This window comes from Equus przewalskii, unplaced genomic scaffold (assembly GCF_037783145.1).
Source record: "Equus przewalskii isolate Varuska unplaced genomic scaffold, EquPr2 ChrUn-9, whole genome shotgun sequence".
Lineage (NCBI taxonomy): Eukaryota > Metazoa > Chordata > Mammalia > Perissodactyla > Equidae > Equus > Equus przewalskii.
This window is the reverse complement of record NW_027228757.1, coordinates 1123499-1144027: the sequence shown is the minus strand read 5'-3', so window position 1 is coordinate 1144027 and position 20529 is coordinate 1123499. Positions and strand designations below refer to the sequence as shown.

Below are 20529 nucleotides of genomic sequence, written 5' to 3'. Positions count from 1 at the left end.
AACCCCCAGCCTTAGTTCCTGGACACACTGGACACTCACACGGCCAGGCTTCTATCTATGCTTGTCCCTTTCCTGAAATGCCCCCTCTTCTTTCTTTGCTTGCCCAGTTTCTAGGTTGTCCTTCTAGACTGCCTGCAGACATTACCTCCCAGGAAGCAATTTTCCATCTCTGTCCACTCCTTCACCCCCACTCCTGTGGGTTCTGCAGTCTCTCCTCCTGGGTCCCCACAGGCTCTGTACTTCCTGGGATCACACATTTACCCCGATGGTAGCTAAATTCCCTCCTAAGTGTCTGTCTCCCAACTGGAAACAGTGGCTCCTGGAGGGAGGGGTTATTTGGTTCATCTCCAAAGCCTGGCTCACAGTAAGTGCTCAGGAACCGTCTATCTCCTGGCCTTCTGCCTACCAGGACCCCAGTGGGTGCAAATCTTGCTTGTGTAAGAAGGGACTCTTGACTCCTAACTGAGAAGACCCTCCTTCCATCTAGCTTCCCTTCTTTCAGCTGCGGAGGCAGCCCAGCCCTCTCACAGCCACACTGGGCAGTGCAGGGAACCCAGGTGTCAGTGCAGCCCCTGCCTAGCCTGCTGCACTGTGGTGGGGTGCAGACTCGGGGTGGGGAGCCTGCGGAGGAGGCTCTGAGTGGGATGAGGACCCTTCTGCTGAGGCTTTGATTCCCGCAGGCAGGTTAAACATCAATGCGTGGAGAGCCAGCCTGGTGAGCCATCTCTTCATCTCCGTCCTCCATCTGGCTTTTTCGGAAAAAGATTGAGAACACAAAAAATTGGAACCCAATCCAAAAGATTGGGAAAACACCTCTCTCTTGTGTTAACCCTGGAGGGGCCAGGCCGGTTTTTAAGGGCCTCTTATTCCCTGGAAACACTCCCTAAACTAACGCTATGTTTGAGGAAGCGGGTCTCCCCCCAACTCCCCCACAATGGGTCCCGGAGCTGTGCCCCAGCATCGCAGGACACAAGGTGCCTTTCCAGAGTCATTTCCAAGGACCTGTGCCAACAGCAACAGCGCCGGCTCAGTGGCTGTGGGAGACAGGACTTGGGGAACTGGGAGGGGGTGGGGAGGAGTAGGGGGGCCGGGGGGTCCGAAGGCCCCCTCCCTTCCCAGTCCTTACCCCATCTCAGGCCTCGGGCCCAGGCCCTGGCCCCCCCACACCCCTCCACCCCTCCACCCCTCCACCCCTCCACCCCTTTTCCGCTCAGTCCCACCTCCCGGGGCTGGGGCCTGGAGCTGAGGGTAAGCTCTGCGTGGGCGGGGCCTGGCTCAGGTGGGCGGGGCCTGGCCCCTGTGAAACCTGCCCGGCCCGCTCCGGGAGCGTCTGCCCAGCGCCTCGCGCCCAGAGCCCGAGCCGGAGCAGGAGCCTCGCACGCAGCCTCTGTCCCATGGCCAGGTCCCCCCGCTGCGCCGCGGGCCGGCGACTGCAGCTGCCCCTACTGTGTCTCTTCCTCCAGGGCGCCACCACCATCCTCTTTGCGGTCTTTGTCCGCTACGACCAGGAAACCGACGCGGCCCTCTGGCACTGGGGCAACCACAGTAATGCGGACAATGAATTTTACTTTCGCTACCCAAGTGAGTGCGGGTGAGGGCGTGCGAGGAGCAAAGACCCCAAGCTCCCCGTTGTCTTGGGAGGGAACACTTGGGTGCCCAGATCTACCACTAGGTGGGCAACACTCTCGCTCTGAGAAGAAGGTGCCCCAGATTTATAATCACACCCTTTCTCTGGTGTCTGCCATGTTCTGGGTACTATGCTGAGGGCAGGACATGCATTATCTCATTTACTCTATGAAGTAGACAAAGATGGGGAAACTGAGGCTCAGAAAGATTAAGTTCAGGGTCACGTTGTGAGAATGGAGAGAGCTGGAATTAGAACCCGGATCTGAAGCCCCAACTTTAACTGCTCCCCTGTCCCACCCCACAGTTGGCCTAATTGGGCTTTGCTGGGCTGTTCCAGAGACTACCTTTCCTAGGGCCTCTGCCCTGACCACCGGAAAGCGAATCCTTCTGGGCAAGGCAGGTCGTAAGGGGAGTGCAGGAGGTGGTAATGGTGGGTATTAGCTATGAAGGCAGCCAAGACTGTGGGGCTCAGACATTTCTTCCCCAGTCCCCTAAAGCTGGCCCTTCCAGAATCAGAGAGAAAATGATGCAGCTACCTACCAGCCAACCACAGAGCAGCAGCCCCAGCCCTGAGAAGGAGGCATGGCAGGTCATCACCCATTTCACAGGGGAGGAAGCTGAGGCTCAAAGGGGTTGTGACTTGCCTGTGATCGCCCATCATGTGAGTTACCGAGCTGGAACTAGGACTCAGGCATCCTAAGCTCCTTGCACCACAGTTCATTTGCCTGCTGACAAGGCCTAGGAAGGGGAGGGTTAACCCCTGCCCTCTGCTGGGGACACAGGCTCTCCCTCAAGATTGGGGGCCCCCGCCTGGGCCCCTGGGACCAAGGACACCAGATCTCCCAGACTTCATCGCAAATGCTTGGGCAGGTCTTTCCTAAGCCTCAGTTTTCCCCATCTGGGCAATGGGGAGAAGGATGCCTCAGTCTGAAGGGTATACATTCAAACAAGGTCCAGAGTGTGAGAATCTCCCATAAAAAATCCCAGGCTGTTATTACCCTGCTTTTTGTGTACAGAGCTGGCGGCAGGTTGTCCCCACCTGAGCCTTTCCCAGCCCCAACCCCAACAAAATGAAGCTCACAATGCTGAGGATATAGAGGGTGAGGTGCAGGCTTGGACCTGGGCGTGAAGCACCAGATCCCCAGCCATCCTGGGCAGAGGGGGCTTCAGCTCCTCCCTCCCCAAATTTCACCCCAGCCCTGGCTGGACGAGGTGAGCCCTGGAAGCTGGGATCAAAGCCAGAGCCACAGAGCTGGGAGGGCAGACTCTTGGGGTCATGCATTTGTCCAGAGAGATAGGGAGTTGGGAGGAAACAGTCCACAGGCTGAGAGAAGTAAGCTCTTGCCCAAGGGTCTGACCTGGCTGCCTGCCACGAGCCCCAATTTGGGCCTTACTCAAGGCTTCCGAGCCCTGGGTGTTTCAAAGTCCTCCCTGAAACCTCGCAACCCCTCGCCCCTCTGCTGCAGTGGACGCGCAGCTCTCGTCCCTGGACCACAGTCAGCGCAATCGCGGTGGGAATCCTACCCCTTTTTCTGCCCTCGGTTTCTATCCCTGTGGACTTGGGACCCTGGTGTCGGGGTAGGTTGGGGAGGAGGGAGGTGTGACGGCCCTGGAGCCTGGGGCTTTGATGAGCCAGGTTTTCACCTGTCCCTGTGTCCAGGGGCAGGGGTCAGGGCCAGAGGCGGGTGTAGCCACTGCCCTTGGATTTGGGAGATGAAAGGGAGTTCTGCAGCTGTTGTTGAGCTGTGGGACTGGCCAATGCCAAGGGCCTGGCTGCTCTGAGGGTCTGTCTTTTATCTCTGTGGGAAGGGCCCTCGGAGCCCATCTGGTCCACTCTTCTCAGATGTGGAGAGAGAGCTAGAGAGGTCGTGTGACTGCCCAAGATCACACAGCAAGTTAGCCAGGCGAGAACCAGGTCTCTTGACTCATCTGTGGCCTTTCCCCCACATCGCAAGCCTCTTATCCCACGAGGAAAGTAATGGAAAATGAGAAAGAGGGAGAAAGACTAGGGTTATAGGGGCCACAGACGTGAACATGAGAAAGGCTTCTAAGAAAAAGATCTGGACGGGTCCTTTTCTATACGCCTCCAAGACCTTACTTACAGGGAGAGAGATTTAAGATAGATGGACTCAGGATCTTCTTGTAAGAGGTGGTGGAGGGGGTGTGACTGGGATCAGGGTGGTTCGTGGCCTCTGCTAGGAGAAGTCGGCCCCTCTGCCTTCTTCAAGGCGGGTGGGAATAGAGTGTGGTGGGGGGACATGGTGTCCCCAGCTCACCACTTCCTTTTCTCTGCTCCTCATATTTTATATCCCCACTTTACAGATGAGGAAACTGAGGCTCAGAGAGGTTAAGTAATTCATCCAAGGTTACACAGTCAGAAAGCGGGGGGGCTGGGATTTAAATCCAGCTGTCAGCTGCTAAAGCCCCAGCGTTAACTGTTCCCTTGTCCCGCAGTCTTGTCTTGTTGGGGAGCCATCTAGTGGGGTTGGGGTGGGGCGGGAAGGGAAGGAGGGAGGGCAGTAGGTGGCTCTGGAGGGCTTTTATCTTCTCTCCAACCAAGGGTGCCTGGGGTAGGTGGGGGTGGAACAGGACGCCCACCTCAGCCCATGGAGAGTGTCTGCGTGGAATGTTCCTCAGCGACGGCAATTTCTTGATGTTTACGTTCTACTTGATAGGCCAAGGGATTGAATTTTGATTCCAAATAAACCCGAGGTGGGAAATGTAGACATTATTGCCATTTAAGACAAGTTCTGGAGCGGTTTTGGCATGTCATGGGCACAGAGCCCTGCGATGCAGTGCCCTTGGTTATCTCTCTGTCCTTGGGCGAAACAACAGACATGGCATCCCCTTTACTGTTTGCACAAGGAGAAAAGAAACCAGGCAGTGAGGCCTAAAAGAACTTAGGCTGCGGGCTGAGTTCTAAGAGATGCTTCTCCTTTTCTTTTGGGTTTAAAGAGAGATCTGGGTGACTGGGGAGTGGGTAGGGCTGGAGAAGTGGCACAGTGTTGGGGATAGTTAGTGAGGCCCACTGGCCTCACTCTTGGCTGCTGGGGCTGGCAGCTGAGCCGCAGACCTCCAGTTCCAGCACACGCCCAACCCTCTGCCAGGGGCTTGCAGACTCATTTCCTATCAGCCCATATAGAGAACAAAAAAGCATTACAGTTTGCTTCTCTCGGAGTTATCGGTTGCATTCTAAATTTGAACAATAAATTTTTGGCTTGTTGATGCTTCTTCAGGTTAAACAAAAAAGGTGACCATGATTTTTTTTTCTTTATGATCTGCCTCTTTCTACGAGAGATTTCAGGTCATTTACAGTAAAAAAAAATGTGTATAAGAAAAGAAAAGCAGGGAAGCAGAACACAAATAATGGACACTGTGAGCGCCTATATTTGTTACAGTTGAGGTTGCTGTGTAGCTTCGAGCTTCCAGGCAGCCAAGAGAAAAGGGAAATATGATCAATTATGTGTTCTCATCAGAACCAATTGCATATTTGCATACGCAATTCTTTGAATCTTTTGGTTTTTTAAATTGAATTATAATTGACAGACAATACCATATTAGTTTTAGATGTACAACATAGTGACATAGTATTTTTATACATTACAAAATGATCACCACGATAAGTCCAGCCACCATCCGTCATCACGCCGAGTTATTACAATATTATTGACTATATTCCCCATGCTGTACACTGCATCCCCATGACCCATTTATTTCATAATTGGAAGTTGTACTTCTTAATCTTCTTCCCCTATTCTCTGATTCTTTTTTTTTTTTTTTGAGGAAGATTAGCCCTGAGCTAACATCTGCTGCCAATCTTCCTCTTTTTGCTGAGAAAGACTGGCCCTGAGCTAACATCCGTGCCCATCCTCCTCTACTTTGTACGTGGGGTGCCTACCACAGCATGGCTTTTGCCAAGCGGTGCCATGTCCACACCCGGGATCCGAACCAGTGAAACCCGGGCTGCCAAAGCAGAACATGCGCACTTAACTGCTGTGCCACCGGGCCGGCCCCTTCTCTTATTCTTGATGTCCATCTTCCATGCTCCATGAGGGCAGGGACTGTGGCTGCCCTGATGACAGCTGCATCCCCAGAGGCTGATGCATGACTGCTGGTCAATATCTGTCACGTGAATGTGGGAAAGCAGATCGGTTCCTCAGGGGAAGTAACATTTCCTAGCACTAAGTTCCAAGAGAAATTTCTCATGTGCAGCTATGAAAAGGGAGCTTGGGGTCATGGTTGGCCCTGTTTCTCAATAACTTATTTACACCAGATGTGGTAACAGCACTCGTGATACGCTTTCTCTAGTGATTCTCAATTAAAGGCGAAGACATCGCCTGGCATCAGGATATACCTGGACCCAAGACAGAGAAAGCAGGACCAGCTGCACTGGCCAAGCACCAGAGCAGGGGGTGTTTCAAACTGTTTACAAGTGGGGCGGGGAGGGGCACAGAACAAATTAATACTAAAGCAAATTATTTGTATCTATCTCATTTTCAAGATTCCTGTATATTATTTTTATTAGCTTGGCTTTTTATGCACAATGGTACAGAATAGAAAGCAAACAGAAAAGGCCCCAAATCTCCCTGCCTAGAAACCCCATTGACACTTTAAGAATTCAAGTAATTCATCTGTAAAATTAAAATATTCAAACTATAGAAAGAAACAAACTCAAGAGTCAAATCCTCCTTCCCGGAATCGCCATATTGCGTGAGTCCAGGGGCCTCCTCTGCGTTGGCGTTGGTGGGGCGCAGCGGCCCTGCCCCCCTTCAATTCTTTTTCCCTAAGGTAATCTCTGTTAACAATTTAAAGCTGTTTTGTAAATTATTTTTTAAAAATAGAAAATCCTCAAAATGGAGAGGTATAGATTCTGAGGGATGGAGGTTAGACATGAAGAAGGACTTTCCAGCGGAAAGGGAAAATTGAAGAGAAGCCTGAAAGGGAAGAGAATTTTGAGCACGGAGGGGCAGGGTCTGCAGCCGGAAGGAGCCCAGGTTGGACTTTTCGCCAGTCAGTTGTAAGAGACCCAGGGATAGGGCACATGAGTGGGGCAGAAAAGAGGGCAGAAGAAGGCTCTTCTCCCTTGCTCTGACATGGAGGCCCCAGGGATGGTCTGGGTCCCACTGCCCCAAGTGGGCCAGCTCTTCACAGGTGGCCCGGGTTTGGGAGGCCCTGCTGTGCCTGGGAGATTTATAGGCTCGACTCCAGCCTCAAGGCGGCCCTGGCTGGTGAGAGCTGGGGGCACTGGAGGCTGATTGGTTGGTGGGCAGTAGCCACAGCAGCCCCCGCATTCCCCCTGCAGGCTTCCAGGATGTGCACGCCATGGTCTTCGTGGGCTTCGGCTTCCTCATGGCCTTCCTGCAGCGTTACGGCTTCAGCAGCCTGGGCTTCACCTTCCTCCTGGCCTCCTTTGCTCTGCAGTGGTCCACGCTCGTCCAGGGCTTCTTCCACTCCTTCCACAGCGGCTGCATCCACGTTGGTGTGGAGAGGTGGGCAACAGCAGCCTCCCCAGCTCCCCCCGTACTACCTGGGAGGCCCCTGCCCGAGGGGCCCAGCTTAAGCCCTCAAGTCCAGCCAGTCTGCTCCCTGACCCAGGTTTTTGACCCATCGATTGATTTCCTCTTGGGTGCCCTACCTGTTGTCACTGCCCGATTTCTTCTCCCATCCTCGACCCACACACTCAGCTGCACCTCCCCATCTCTTTAGGCCCCTTATTGCCCAAGAGCTGTTGGGAGAATAGATAGCTTCAAGGGAAAGGGCAGGGTTCAGAGGAGCCCTTTCAGAGGAAATCCCAAGATCTGGGTTTCCTGCCTGTTGTGGGCTTTGTTCCCCAAGTCACAGAACCTCCCTGAGACTTGGCTTCGCACAGGGAAGAGCTTAGACATGTAGGCTCATTGCCTCTTCCCCTGCCCCCTCCCCAAGGGCTGCTGGTGTTTCTGGCCCCATCTCACCCTCCCATCCCAACTCCCCCAGCATGATCAACGCTGACTTCTGCGCTGGGGCTGTACTTATCTCCTTTGGGGCCATACTGGGCAAGACTGGGCCGGCTCAGCTGCTGCTCATGGCCCTGCTGGAGGTGGTGCTGTTTGGCATCAATGAGTTTGTGCTCCTAAGTCTCTTGGGGGTGAGTCTGGATGGGGATGGGGTGGGGTCGGGGTGGCCAGGGCCAGGCCCTGAACGGGGAGAGCATGGAGTGGGAGCGGGGCAGGGGCTGCCCCTCCACCTCAGCTCCACCTCCCAGGTGAAGGATGCAGGAGGCTCCATGACTATCCACATGTTTGGTGCCTACTTCGGGCTGGCCGTCTCACGGGTCCTCTATAGGCCCCAGCTGGAGAAGAGCAAGCATCGCCAGGGCTCCGTCTACCATTCAGACCTCTTTGCCATGATTGGTGAGGCCTGCTGAGGGTGGGGTGGGGTGGGATGCGGTGGGGGGTCAGTTCCAGATGCCCGTGATCTGGGCCAGAGAGGACCATCTGCAGGCAAGGTCTCATGCTGCCTGGAGTCCTGGGGTTCTGGCTGGGAACTCCCTTCCCATTTGGATTCTCCTTTGAGAGCCCTGGGATCTGTGCTCCTATTCTCCATAATTCAGTGACAGGTTCTTAGAACTCAGCCCTGGGGTATGCACGTGCCCCCAGACCCATTCCCGGGAGCCTGTCTAAATCAAGCACCAATCCCTGATTAAAACCCTCCAGGGGCCCTGTCACCCACAAGATGGAAACCAGGCTCCTCAGTCTGGTCTTTCGCCCCTGCGTGTCCTGGCTGCCCTTCTCTCTGCTCCTCCCTCCCCACTGGCTCTTCCCTCACACTCACTCGCTCTAGCCAGACCCGGCTTCTCCCCATTTCTTACCTCCAGGCCTTTGCCCCTGCTGCTGCCTCCCACCTCTTAAGGTCCATCCTCCCACGCGATTTCCCAAAAGCCCCTGCGCTATCTGCAGGGAAAGGAGAGGTCAGGGGTCACCCCTGGGAGCAGTAGGCTCTGACCTGGGAGCACTGTCACCACCCCCTGTTTCTTCTAAGCACCTACGTCCACCTTAGCCTCTGCTCCTCTCTCCACCTTCACAAACGAGTCAGGAAAGGAAACTGATATTTTATTTTTTCCTAGAAAGTACTGAATAGTGCCTATTCTTACATTAAAAAGAGGCCGGTTTTGTATTTCTTGCTCACCTCTGGGTTTGTTGGGAAATAGATCACATGGAACCTTGTTGGCTGAGGTCTCCTTGCCCTTTGAGACCCAGATAAATTTGGCTTGAAGTCCAAAAGCTTCCCCAAGATGCCCGTGCTTTCCCAGGAGGCTTTCATTCTCTCATCTCCTCTGCCTCCAGCTCCTTCCAGACAGGAAACCTGGCTCTTCTTCACTCCTCCCCAAAGGATGCATGTGTGAGCGCGGTAGATTTTCCTGCAGACTGCCAGGGAGAAGTTACATGGCACACCCAAGGACCACTCAGGGGCAGTCCCTCAAGCCTCCTTGCCATGCAGGGTCCCCAGCCTGCCCCTCACCTTGTCCCTTGGCTCACCCTCCCTCTCCCTCAGGACTGCCCTGGGAACACAGGGGCAGGCAGGGCAGATGGAGCTCCCAGTTCTTACCCCAAAATGCGCGGGCCCAGCCCTCCTGGGGCTCAGCAGACAGAGGCCTCTCCTGCACGTTGCAGGGTCCACCCTCTCTACGAGGCAGTTGAGGTTATGAAACAAGTTATTTTCCTGATACCCATCAAGTACCCAACTTCGTGCCTGACATGCGCTGCCTTTGTCTTTTTTTCTTTCCTTTTCTGATACTTAAAAATCTCAATCCTCTGTGGTTTCAACCATGTAGCTGCCTTTTGTGCCAGTACCCTTCCAGAACTCCCATCGTTGAGCATTTAGTACCTCTAGGCCATGGGCTGTGCACTTCATATGCATCACCTCATTTAGCCCTCACTTTATGAGGTAGGTATTATTATCCCCACTTTACAGATGAGGAAACTGAGGCTGCTGAGAGTCGGTGACTTGCCTGCAGTTATAGCGCTTGTGCCTTGTGGGGGAGTCACTTACTTCTTTTCACTCCACCTGCCTGCCCACCCTTTAGGGACCATCTTCCTGTGGATCTTCTGGCCTAGTTTCAACTCTGCACCCACTATGCTGGGGGACGGGCAGCATCGGACAGCCCTGAACACATACTACTCCCTGACCGCCAGCACCCTCAGCACCTTCGCTTTGTCAGCCCTTGTCGGGGGGGATGGGCGGCTGGACATGGTACGGGGAGGAGGCCTTGGGAGAGGCAGAGGGATGGATGGGAGGGGGAGGAGAGGTCTGAGACCCTGCAAGGCCTATTCCCCAGGGGAACAGGTAAGGGTGCAGGCACAGGGGGCTCCGTCTGCACTGGAGGCAGTGGGGTCAGAGTATGAGGAGATGATACAATAGCAAGAGAGGTAGAGGTTAGATGGCGGAGGGACTTCCAGAAGCAGTAGGTGCCACTGTGGTGGACAGGGTTGAGTTGGGTGTGGGTGTGACGATCTGAAAGGGCCTCCAACCCCGTGTTCTTCTGTGCTCCCTTAGGTCCACGTCCAGAATGCAGCACTGGCTGGAGGGGTTGTGGTGGGGACATCAGCTGAAATGATGCTGACACCCTTTGGGGCTCTGGTAGCTGGGTTCCTGGCTGGGACTGTCTCCACGCTGGGGTACAAGTTCTTCACGGTACTGATGCCTCTCGGGCCCTTGGCAAAACAGGGGGTCTTCAGCACCTTTCCTCCCACCCCTCCAATGGGCCCGGGGTGGGAGGAGCACATGAGACTCATTATTGGTGTCCTGTCCTCCAGCCCGTCCTTGAGTCAAAATTCAAAGTCCAAGACACATGTGGAGTCCACAACCTTCATGGAATGCCTGGGGTCCTGGGAGCCCTCCTTGGGGTCCTTGTGGCTGGGCTGGCCACCCATGAAGCTTATGGAGATGGGTGAGTCCCCCCCGGAATCTACACTGGAGTTACTATCCCCCTGGAATGACGTCCCTCACTCTCTTCCTCCCTTTGTGGACCAACAAAAAAAGCAGTGTTTATTTTCATTCATTGATTCATTCATCCGTATTCTGGGAGCTGAAGAAAGTGGAGTTAACAAGACCTACCTGGGGACTGCCTTCCTTGTCCTCAGTTAAGTGCAGCAGAAGGTCGTTGAACAAATGATTTCAATGGTGGTGTTACTAAAGGGTCAGTAAGAGATGATGACTCTTAGGATCGATTTTTACAGATCAGGGCTCAGAGAAGGTGGGCAAAAGTGACCCATGAGCTGAGTCTTGAAAGGTGTGTGGGTGTCTGCTGGCACACGAGGGTGGGAGGGTGTCCAAGGCTGTGGGCCTGACTGGAGCAAAGGCCCAGAGGTGAGACTCAGCCTGGCGGGCTCCTTTGAGCCCCTTTTGGCCGCCACATGATGCAGTGCAATGCACTGATGCGCTGACCAGCCCTGGCTCCCTGCTCCATCCCTGTCTCCCCACAACCTCCTCTCCTTGCAGCTTAGAGAGCGTGTTTCCGCTCATGGCAGAGGGCAAGCGCAGTGCCACGTCTCAGGCCATGTATCAGTTCTTCGGGATGTTTGTCACACTCATGTTTGCCTCTGTGGGCGGGAGCCTTGGAGGTGAGTGACCTTGGCTGGGGGTAGGGGGCTGGCAGGAGCTCCAGGGAGGGCAGAAGACAGAGGAGGGGGGTTCTCCAGAGGAAGGGCCATGGATCCCTTCCCCCTGCCATTCGTGTACTCACAGATATTTACTTTGTGCCCGGGGGCTGTGGAGGGGGGTCACAGAGTTCAGGGGTAACCTCCTCCAGGTGAGGAGGAGAAGGTGAGTACTTGCTCCCTCCTGGTGCCAAAGGAAGGCGGGGACCCGGCTGGCCAGTTCTGTGGCTTCCCTGTGCTGCTCCCTCTACCCACTAGAGGGCAGCCCAACCTCAGGCTGAAGCCCTGAAGGGGCAGGCTGAGCAATCTTCTCTGGGGCAGGGGAGGGGCAGGGAGGGAGGTGGGCCACTGGCTCACTGCTAGACTGGAGCACCTTGCACAGAGGCAGACTGCCCGCTGATGCTGGTTCAGGCAGTCCTTCCTGATGTCTGGCTTTAATCCTTTTGACTTTTAAAATAAAACCTATGATTCAGTATCCCCACCCTTCTGCTCTCACCTCAAGATTTTCACTCTCAAACAAGGTTCAGTTCATTCACTCAATTACTTATTTATTCAATAAACACTTTCTGCACTCCTCCTGGATAGGAGGCCGCAGAAAGGTCAGCAGCTGTGGTTCACGACACAATCATGATTTGGTCTATTACCAACTGTGCAAACTTGAGTAAGTTACTTAACTTCTCTGAACCCTGCTTCCTTCTCTGTAATACAGGGATCCTATTCACCTGGCAGGGTTGCTGTGCTTACTCAGGAGGGCACTTTTTTGCACAGGGCCTGGCATATCGTAGGTGCTCGACAAATGCAGCTGTGAACTGCCTGTGCCAGGCATCACACTGACCTCACGCCTCCCAGCCCCTCTGAGCCCTGCGGCGCTGGGTGGCAACCTCCCCCATGGAGGCAGCAAAAACGTCACACGTGTCCTCCCCTACCACCACCAGGGTTCCTGCTGAGGCTGTCCTTCCTGGGCTCCCCACCAGACTCTCAGTGCTACGAGGACCAGATTTACTGGAAGGTGAGATGCAGCTGCAGCCCATCAGGCCCACAGGGCCCTCTCCCCTCGGCCCCTCCCTTCCCTCCTGTGAGCACCTCCTACCCTCCACCCTGCCTCTTTCCTTCCTTACCTGCTCGTTCTCCTCTGGAGTACACCCTTGAGCTGTGGTCTCCAGCCCCCTGGAGCTGCCCCTTCACCTGCTCCTGCACCCCTGCCCTGTAGGTGCCTGGGGAGCATGAGGATGAAGCCCAGGGGGCTTTGAGGGTGGAAGAACCAGACACTCAGGCCTAACTTGCTTCCAGCCCTTGAGAGGACGCTCTCCTTTTAGAAGATGAGGACTGCCTAGCGTTGGAAAGTTCTTCTTTTCTAGCTCCCATCCCTCTTGCTGCAAAAAAGAAGTTGTGAGAGGAAGGAGCTTCCTTTCCATGGGCAGCATTGGGGGAGGGGCAGTAGACGGCGGGGAGATGGAAGAGCAGTGGGCTAACTAGCCTGTAGGGGGAGAACCTCACGCAGCCCCACCCCGCCACCCCTCTGCCTGCAAGTGAGGCGCCCAAGTGACTGCTGATCCACTGGTACAGCATCACACAGTTACGGGGAAGTCTGAGCCAGGGCCTGGCTCTCTGAGGGTGATAAACACCACTGTCACCAAGGACTCTGACTCCTTTTTTTGTGCACTGGGAATTTGGGAAGTTTCTCTCACCCTCTAACTCATGATTTCAGAACCTCAGGGTGGCAAAGGACCTTAGTGGTGACAAATCACGCCTCCGTGTCCATAGACCTCCCTCTAGGATACCCTGTTCTACTAGGTGGGTGCCCAGCCTGGGCTTGCCTACCTCTAGAGACAGGGAGCTCACTCTCTCCAAGAAAGTCTGTGTCTGTTATAGGATAGCTTGGGCTCCTGGAGAGTTCTTTCTATTCCAGAATGGCTGCCATTCTGACCCTTAACTTGGGCGGCCTCTGAGCAGAGTAGAGAGAGGGCACCTGCAGGGCCTAAGAGGGACATAAAAAAAGTTCTTTGCCATTAACTCCTCAGAAGCTGGAAGCAGCCAGTACCCAGGCACCACCTCATGTCCCTGTCGGAGCCTGAGGAGTGGGGAGCGGGAAGGGCCAATGGGTGTTGGGGGCAGAGAAGGGGGAAGGCAGATCCAGGGCCTCCGTCGGCCTGAAGTCATCTGACCACCAGAGGGTGCTCCAGACCCAGCAGAGGGAGACGCGGTCTTCATGCCCCTCCGTCGTCTGCCTAGGCTGGAAGTCCTTCCTACAGCCTAAGGGCCTTCCTGTCTGCTTCAGCTCTGGTCCTCACCATTCAGGCCACAAGACTTTTTTGAGCTCCCTGCCGCCACTACACGTCAGGCAGGTGCTAGGGCTTTCAGATATCTCATCCAAATGAGAATCCATCCCCCTAGAAGACCGGAGCTCCTTTCCCAACCCTGAAGTACTGGGACACCCATCTCCGCCCTCTCCTGCCCTTCCCCCAGGCTTCTGACAGGAGTTGAACATGACTACAGACCCCTCACTCAGGACCAAGACCCATTCAGGCCTAGGAACCCAAGGAGGACATGGAGGGGTTTCTGGGGCCTGGCCCTGGGACAAAGGCAAAAGGTGTCCTCATCAGACTCTATGCCATCTGTAGTTGGAGGGACTGAGTTTGGCTGGGGAAGGAGGCCAAGCACAGAGTTGAGGAGAAGGGGAGGGACAAGGAGGGCGATCGAGGGACAAGTGCTCCACGGGCACCATCCCTGCCCACATGACCCAACTGTGCTGCCACCCCTTCAGCTCCCCTCCTTCCTCCACAGCCTCCCCTGCCCATTGCTGACTGGGACAGGTATGTTACCGGGGAGATCCTGGTGCTGAGGCAGAAGGATAACTGCTGACGTTGCAAGAAGGTTCCCTGTCCTGTCAGTCTCTGCTGGGAGGGAGGAAGTTTGGGAGAGCTGAGGTCCCATCTTCCATTCCACCCTGTGGGGCCTTAGCACCCAGCCCTTCACTGGTCCAGGTAGAGGCGGCTGACCTGCTCTCCCTAAGCAGTCCTCAAACAGAGATCTGAAAGACTTTCAGGAAAGGGGAGACTCAGGATAAGATGGGACCCTCCCTGCCCTAGCTCATTCTGAGTGGGGAAAGCTAGGAGTATTCATTTGTTTGTGCCACCATCTTTCAACCTGATCTTCTCCCTCTACTTCTGATTCTTTCTTGATCACAACCAAATCTCCCTCCACGCTTGAAAAAATGGGCTGGTCACTGCCCCCATCTCAATCCAGGGAGGCTTCATGGAAAAGGGACCACTGAGCCCTCTCTGGGGGAGGGCAATCACCCAGCCAGCTTCCAAGGGAGGAAAGGCTGCAGGTTCTTAGGATGGCCCACCTCTTGGTCTCTGGGAAAGGAAGGACAGGGTGGGGGCTGCCCCATGAGAGATGGCCCTGCATATCCTGTAGCCGGATAGTTCCAAGCTCTGTCACCTCCGTGAAGCCTCCCATGGCCTGGGAGATGTTACTGAGCTCTGCTACAAGATCCAGCACCCTGGCCCCGTGGCTCAGGGGCCCCTCTGTCCAGGGTTGAACTCTCCTAACCACACTCTTGGTTTCTCACTCTGCATTTCCTCCTCTCCCTCCCCCAACTTTGTCTCTAGTGCTGAGCACACTGGTGGGCGCTGTATAGATTGTTCCATTTAATTGGACTAAGCCATCATTTGTCATTTGGGTATGGGGGTGATTATCCCGTCACTGCTTTCAGGCAGAGGCTCAGAGGGCAGGAAAGACAGGTATCCTTGGAGTCCCTCCCCCAACTCCCCTGTAGCCCCTGGCTCAGCATCATTGGTCCCCCACACAGTGGCCCATCCATTCAGGCTAGGTCAACAGGGTGACAATGAGCAGGTCAAGGAGATGGTGGGGACAGAGGCCAAAAGGTCTCCTTCCTCACCCCTTCAGGACAATGAGGCCTCTGCCACTCAGGGACAGCCCCTCTGATCACCACTATTATTACTCTCAATGCAGGACAATCGGACACTTGCCCACTCATGAACTCTGTCTGTCTAGCCCCAATGTCTGAGCTCTGGGGACAATGATAGACGAGGACATTGGGCCCCTGCTTACCTCCCAGGTCCCTAGTGATGGGGAAGACAGGCTGCCTGGTGTTAATGTGGAAGTCTGCAGAGCCAGAGGCATTGAGGGAAGGATTTCGGGAAGTGACCACTGATATGGCTTGGCACAACTATGTGTGGGCAACAACAGGGTTTCCTGCGCAGACATCTGGACGAGAGGCCCAACCTCCCCCAGGGGCCTCCGTGTGCTTCTGTGCCAGTGCGGCCAGAGCCCCCTCGGCCAGGAGCTAGGAGCTGCTCCCTTGACCTCTGGAGGACCCGGCGCTCCGAACCTGCGCAGCCTGGGAAAGGCCTGAGATTCCCCCCTATTGGGATTCACATCACGGCGCACGGCGGGCCCCAGCTCTGGGAGGAATTAGACACGGCGTGGGTGTCCAAAGTGGGGGGCGGTGGCCGTCCCGGGGCAGAAACGGCAGCCATGTCCCCTCCACCTCACCCCGATATTTCTCGCCCACCATCGGGATCTCCCCCACCCTCTGCCTCCCGACTTTGCGCCCTGTCTCCTTTGTCTGGCCCTGCCGCCTGCTCCCAGCCGGTCCACCGCGCCGACCCGCGCGCCCCGGCCCGTGCGCCGCCGCCGCCGCCGCCGCCGCCGCCGGGAACAATGCGGGCCAATGTCTTCGGGCGGGCGAGCCCGCTATGCAAATGTCCAACGGCCTGTGAGAATCCCCCTCCGCCGCCGCCCCGGCTTCCACCGCCTGAAAGGGGCTGGCGGCCGGGCCTGGGGAGGCGGTCACTGCATAGGGATGAGCTGTCGTCAGGGAGCGCCCGCCCGGGACAGAGCGCCATTGTCTATGTGCCGCCGTCTGATCGCCAGTGGAGTTCGCCAGCAGAGTTCGCCAGCCTGGGGAGGACGGCAGAAGGTGACCCAAACCAGGCCTCGGGACGTAGAAGGAATGGTCACCTGTTCCGTCCACATCTGCTCCTATCCCCAAAGAGCCTTGACCTTGGGGTCAGACGGTGGGGGGCCCCCATCTCGGCAACCCCACTCGCTAGCTTGGCGACCTGCACAAGTCAGTTCATTTCTCTGAGCCTCTGTCTCTTGGAGGTTAAACCTGGCCGGTAGTTGCTGTGCCTCCCACCCTCTCTCCCTGTTAACCACGCCCTCCCCAATTTCCATCCATTTTTTCACACCGCCTTGACCAGAGACGTCTCAGGAGCCGCTTCCCTTCCAAAGCCCTGAGGGAATAGTCATGGGTTCCCTAAAGCAGGTTACTGGACAGAGATGCCCCAAGGGATCCTCTCTGACCCTTCAGCCCCAGGCCCAGTCCAGGCCTTCCTTCCTGCTGCGTTCCGCAGTCCACCACCAGTTAAGGAGTCCCACCTTTTACTGGGAGCCATGGCAGGACTGAAATAAACTTCTCCAATGATGCAGAGCTGGGGGTTGCTGCAAGTTCCCTCCCACAAGTGAAAGAAGTGCATCCCTCTACCCCCAGCTCAGGAGCCCGTGTCCATCTAAGAGACTGTACCGGTCCAACACTGGAGGAAATACCTGGACAGTGGGCAAGGGAGCTCTCTGCTGGGAGCGGAATCCATTCCAGCTGGGATCTCAGCCCCCGGCTCTTGGGCACTTACAGGCTGAGCTCCAGTAGTTGAGTTTGCAACTCAGCCAGGTGCGGGACCTGAGTCCATCTTTCCTAAACTCCCACCAAGACTCATGATCAAGGAGCTGATGCCACTCAGGTGAGAAGCTGTTTCAGCGATGGCACTTGGGCCCTTGAGGCAGTGATGCTTCCAGAACTCATAATGGTTTTCAGGGAAAATCAATCAGGGCAACACCAAAATGAGAACCGTCCCAGGCAGTGTAGGTCTTCAGTCCTAGAAAGGCAGGAGAGGGCTGAATGGGAGGAGGAGGGAGAAGATGCTGGTAGAGCAGACAGTCTTCCAGGAGGCGGGGGGCCTAGTGCTGTCTCAGAGACCTGTTCGTTTCTGGCTTGGCCCAGCCTTCCCCTGAGCTGGAACTCTTCCCTTCTGTCCTCCTGGCCTCTGTGAGGATCCAGGTGAAACCTGCATGGCAACCCCATCCTGGGGAGGTGGAGGTGGGCTGGGGCAGAGGATGCCTCGTGGGACGGCATTTGGGAGACTATCCGATAAGAGGGAAGTTGGGGTATGTGGGCTGGGGCTGAGACATTTCATGTTGCTAGGGAAGCGGTGTTCTGTCGTCCCCCACTCCCGCACCTTTGGGAGTGGGCCCTCCTGCAGCTTCTTACCCAGCTGCTCTCGTGTCCAGGTCTCCGTTCCAACCCGGTATCCATCCAAAGCATTCTGACCTGGGGCTACCCAGCCTCATGGAAACTCCTCTAGAGACCCTAAAAGCCACCCCTGAAAGAAGCCAAACCCACATCCTCCCACGTCTCCAGACAGGACTATAGCCTCCACCTGCCTGAACCCCAGGGCTCACTGCCCACCCCCAACCCCCATCCCTGCCTCTTCCAGGTTATTTGCAGATGGCACCCTCGCTTTGGGCAATCCCCAGAAGAGGGTTGACCAGGGTTGACCCTGCCCTGCAGGAGGCCCTCTCTCTCTCTCTGGCCTGGATTTCCAGGGTTCTCTGGGACTGTTCTGGCTGGTCTTTGGGTCCCCAGGCAGGACCCAAGCAGCTCGGCTTGGCTCTGAGGCTGAGAGAGGAAGTGGGCTTTGTTGCGCCTGGGCATTGTCTGGATTCTTAAATTCGCTTTTCCCACCCTGCTCTTCTTGGCAGGAGAGCCCTCAGCCGGAGAAGCTGCCCCCCACCCCAGAGTCCCCTCCTTCCCAGCTCAGCACCATCCATCTCCGTCTCCCCAGAGCAAGGAATGTGGCTCCAGGACACTGTGGGGCTTGTTCCCAATCCCCTTCTAGCTCATTTCACTCGGGCTTTCACAGACTCGCCTTCATCCCATGGGCTGCTGTCTGGGTTCTGGCTCTGAAGGCACAGACAGAGGTCTCCCCTCCTCCCTGCAATTCCTCACGCTTCATTTTGTCCCAACACCATCTGAGGAGGCTGCACTGTGGGGGGTCAAAGAACCCTGGGGTGGGAGCCTGTGGGGGGCAGGGTCCCCCTTCTTCCCATCTCTCCAGCCACTCAGGCTGGCCTCTGCTGTAGCCGGACCCAGCACTAAACACTGTGTCTGCAAGCCATCCATCCCGCACCCACCCTTCCTGTCCACGCCCCGCAAGTCTCGATTATTGGTGGAATTAGCACCGGGCTTCTTGTTGGCAGTTGCTAATTAAGGCCATTAATAAACGTGATTATTAATGCTGTAGCAGGCTGCGGCTGCCAGCATCTATCACCCGCACCATTGGCAAGGTGTGGGCTCAGAGACGGCTTCTGCCTGCCTCCATCCTGGGTAGGCTGCTCCATTTTACCACCCGCCTCACCTTGCCTCAGGCCCTTCGAGGCAAGGGGTGGTGGGTAGAGAGGCTCGGAGGGGGTCTAGCTGAGCCTTCTAGAGAAATGGAGGGACAACCTTCCCTCCAGGGAGCCCCCAAACTGGAAGCAGATAAGCCAGTCTGCGTCTGCGTGTGAGAGGGACTGAGCTGAGCGAGCCACGTGACGGTGACGCCAGTGTCTTTCTTCACCAGAACGTTCGGGAATAGGTTGGGATGGAGTGCTTGAAGCCTCTAGGGAGAGCTTGGGAGTACACTCTAATGTGTACCTCTGCTCCCCAGCACTCCATAGCTCTCGGCGCTCTCCAGAGTCCCCTCATTCCTTAAGCCAGGTGTTAGGCTATTTGAATTTCTCCTCCTGGGGTCAGGGGACCATTTCAGGGAGACACCCTCTGTAAAAGGGGATGATGCCTCTGAGTGGAAAATTTGCCCCACAGTTACTGAGTATCTATCAGATGCCGGGCCTTAGGAATATGCTCATAAATGAAATATAGTCATCTCTTCCAGAGCACTGGATGAGGTCTGCCTCCTCTGTAGACCCCCCCTTTTACATTTCCGCCCACCTCACAGTGTGTGTAACAAGCTGTTCCTTTTTCTGCTCACCCCAACTGGACCGTGGGATCTCGAGGGCTCTCGAGGACAGCGGCTGTGTGTCGCCTACTGCAAATGGTAGAAGACCCCTGGGCTTTGTTGATGCTGCCTTCCTGCCTGCTCTCTCTTTCCAGACCTCCAGCCCGAGCAGGATGGTGGCAAGGAGCCCTGTGGCCCAGTTTGCCTCAGTTGGGCCCAATCAGGGGCTGGAGAGGCTGCCTGAGCCCTCAGCTAGGACTGGGAGGAGGTGGTAGGTGGCCAGGCAGGCAGGGCTGGGCCCGTGAGGGGCCTTCCAAGGGAGCTGGTCTGCTCCTGGCAGGCCTGTCTGGGCTTCCCCTCTGGCCCAGCCCAGCCTCTATGCCCCCTCCCCATCCACTCAGGCCCCGAGAAGTGCTCCAAGGCGGCCCAGGAGACCTTGGGAAGCCACCCTCCCCCATACACCTGCTTCCCCCGATTCTTCTCCACCCAGACCTCAATGTCTTGACTTTTCCCTGCAGCTTTTGAAGGAAGGATCCACCAAGACTTTAGTCTCTCCAACCCAGGGAAAAAGAAGAGGAAAAAAAAGCTCCTGAAAACAAAACCCCTACAACAACCTTAAAGTAGGAGAGATTGGTTGGAAGGCTTTTAATCCCTTAATCCCTCTCAGATGGGCCTTGAGACGCTAATGATTTTCCTAATTATTCCCTCCCATTTTCCCATCACTCTGTAAGGACTTTTGAGAGGAGTGAAATTCCGAGTGAGCGGGTGTGGGATGAATGGCGGGCTACCTCCCCCCAAATGGAGCCCTGGGTCCAGGCGGCTGGAGGGGGGGGAAGGGCCCGTAGTGCTCCAGCTGGGGGGCTCGGGCATCCCTGCCACTGACACCCGTGTGCAAGGCGGGCCTGGGACAATGGGGCGGTCGGGGGCTGCCTGAGAGGGCCAGGTGTGGGGCTGGGGTCCCCTCAGTGTGAATGGCCCATAATCCTGCCTAGAGGATGGAAGTTGAGGGTCTCTTTGTGTCCCCCAGGAAAGGCCCCTCTGGGTGATAATCACCCTGGGAGGGAGGTGGAGGTGGTGATAAGGGTGTTTAAAGGAGGCCCGGCCTCCTCAGAGAACAGTTGGCCATTCAGGCCTGTGGCCCTTCACTTGTCTCCAGCAGTCTGGGATCCGGTGCCCATCCATGGGGGGTGGGGCTGAGGGGTGGGCCAGTAACATGGCCAAGCTCTGGGCTCGGGTCCCCTCCCCAT

The 20529-nt window shown here is 56.0% G+C and overlaps 1 protein-coding gene across 1 annotated transcript; it reads left to right on the top strand.

Moving 5' to 3' along the window:
• The first annotated feature begins 1256 nt into the window (after nt 1-1256).
• Nucleotides 1257-12901, top strand: RHBG (Rh family B glycoprotein). The gene is made up of 10 exons (XM_008516813.2): nt 1257-1581; nt 6929-7115; nt 7600-7750; nt 7868-8015; nt 9689-9855; nt 10159-10296; nt 10419-10552; nt 11104-11225; nt 12197-12270; nt 12472-12901. Exons 1-10 carry the CDS (start codon nt 1395-1397, stop codon nt 12538-12540), a joined length of 1377 nt encoding a protein of 458 aa, XP_008515035.2. The 5' UTR covers nt 1257-1394; the 3' UTR covers nt 12541-12901.
• Nucleotides 12902-20529: the final 7628 nt, after the last annotated feature.

Coding starts and splice junctions, on each gene's coding strand:
- RHBG (XM_008516813.2), top strand. CDS start 1,395: ATGGCCAGGTCCCCCCGCTGCGCCGCGGGCCGGCGACTGCAGCTGCCC. Junction 7,751..7,867: donor TGCTCCTAAGTCTCTTGGGG/GTGAGTCTGGAT, acceptor TCCACCTCCCAG/GTGAAGGATGCAGGAGGCTC. Junction 11,226..12,196: donor TGTGGGCGGGAGCCTTGGAG/GTGAGTGACCTT, acceptor TACCACCACCAG/GGTTCCTGCTGAGGCTGTCC.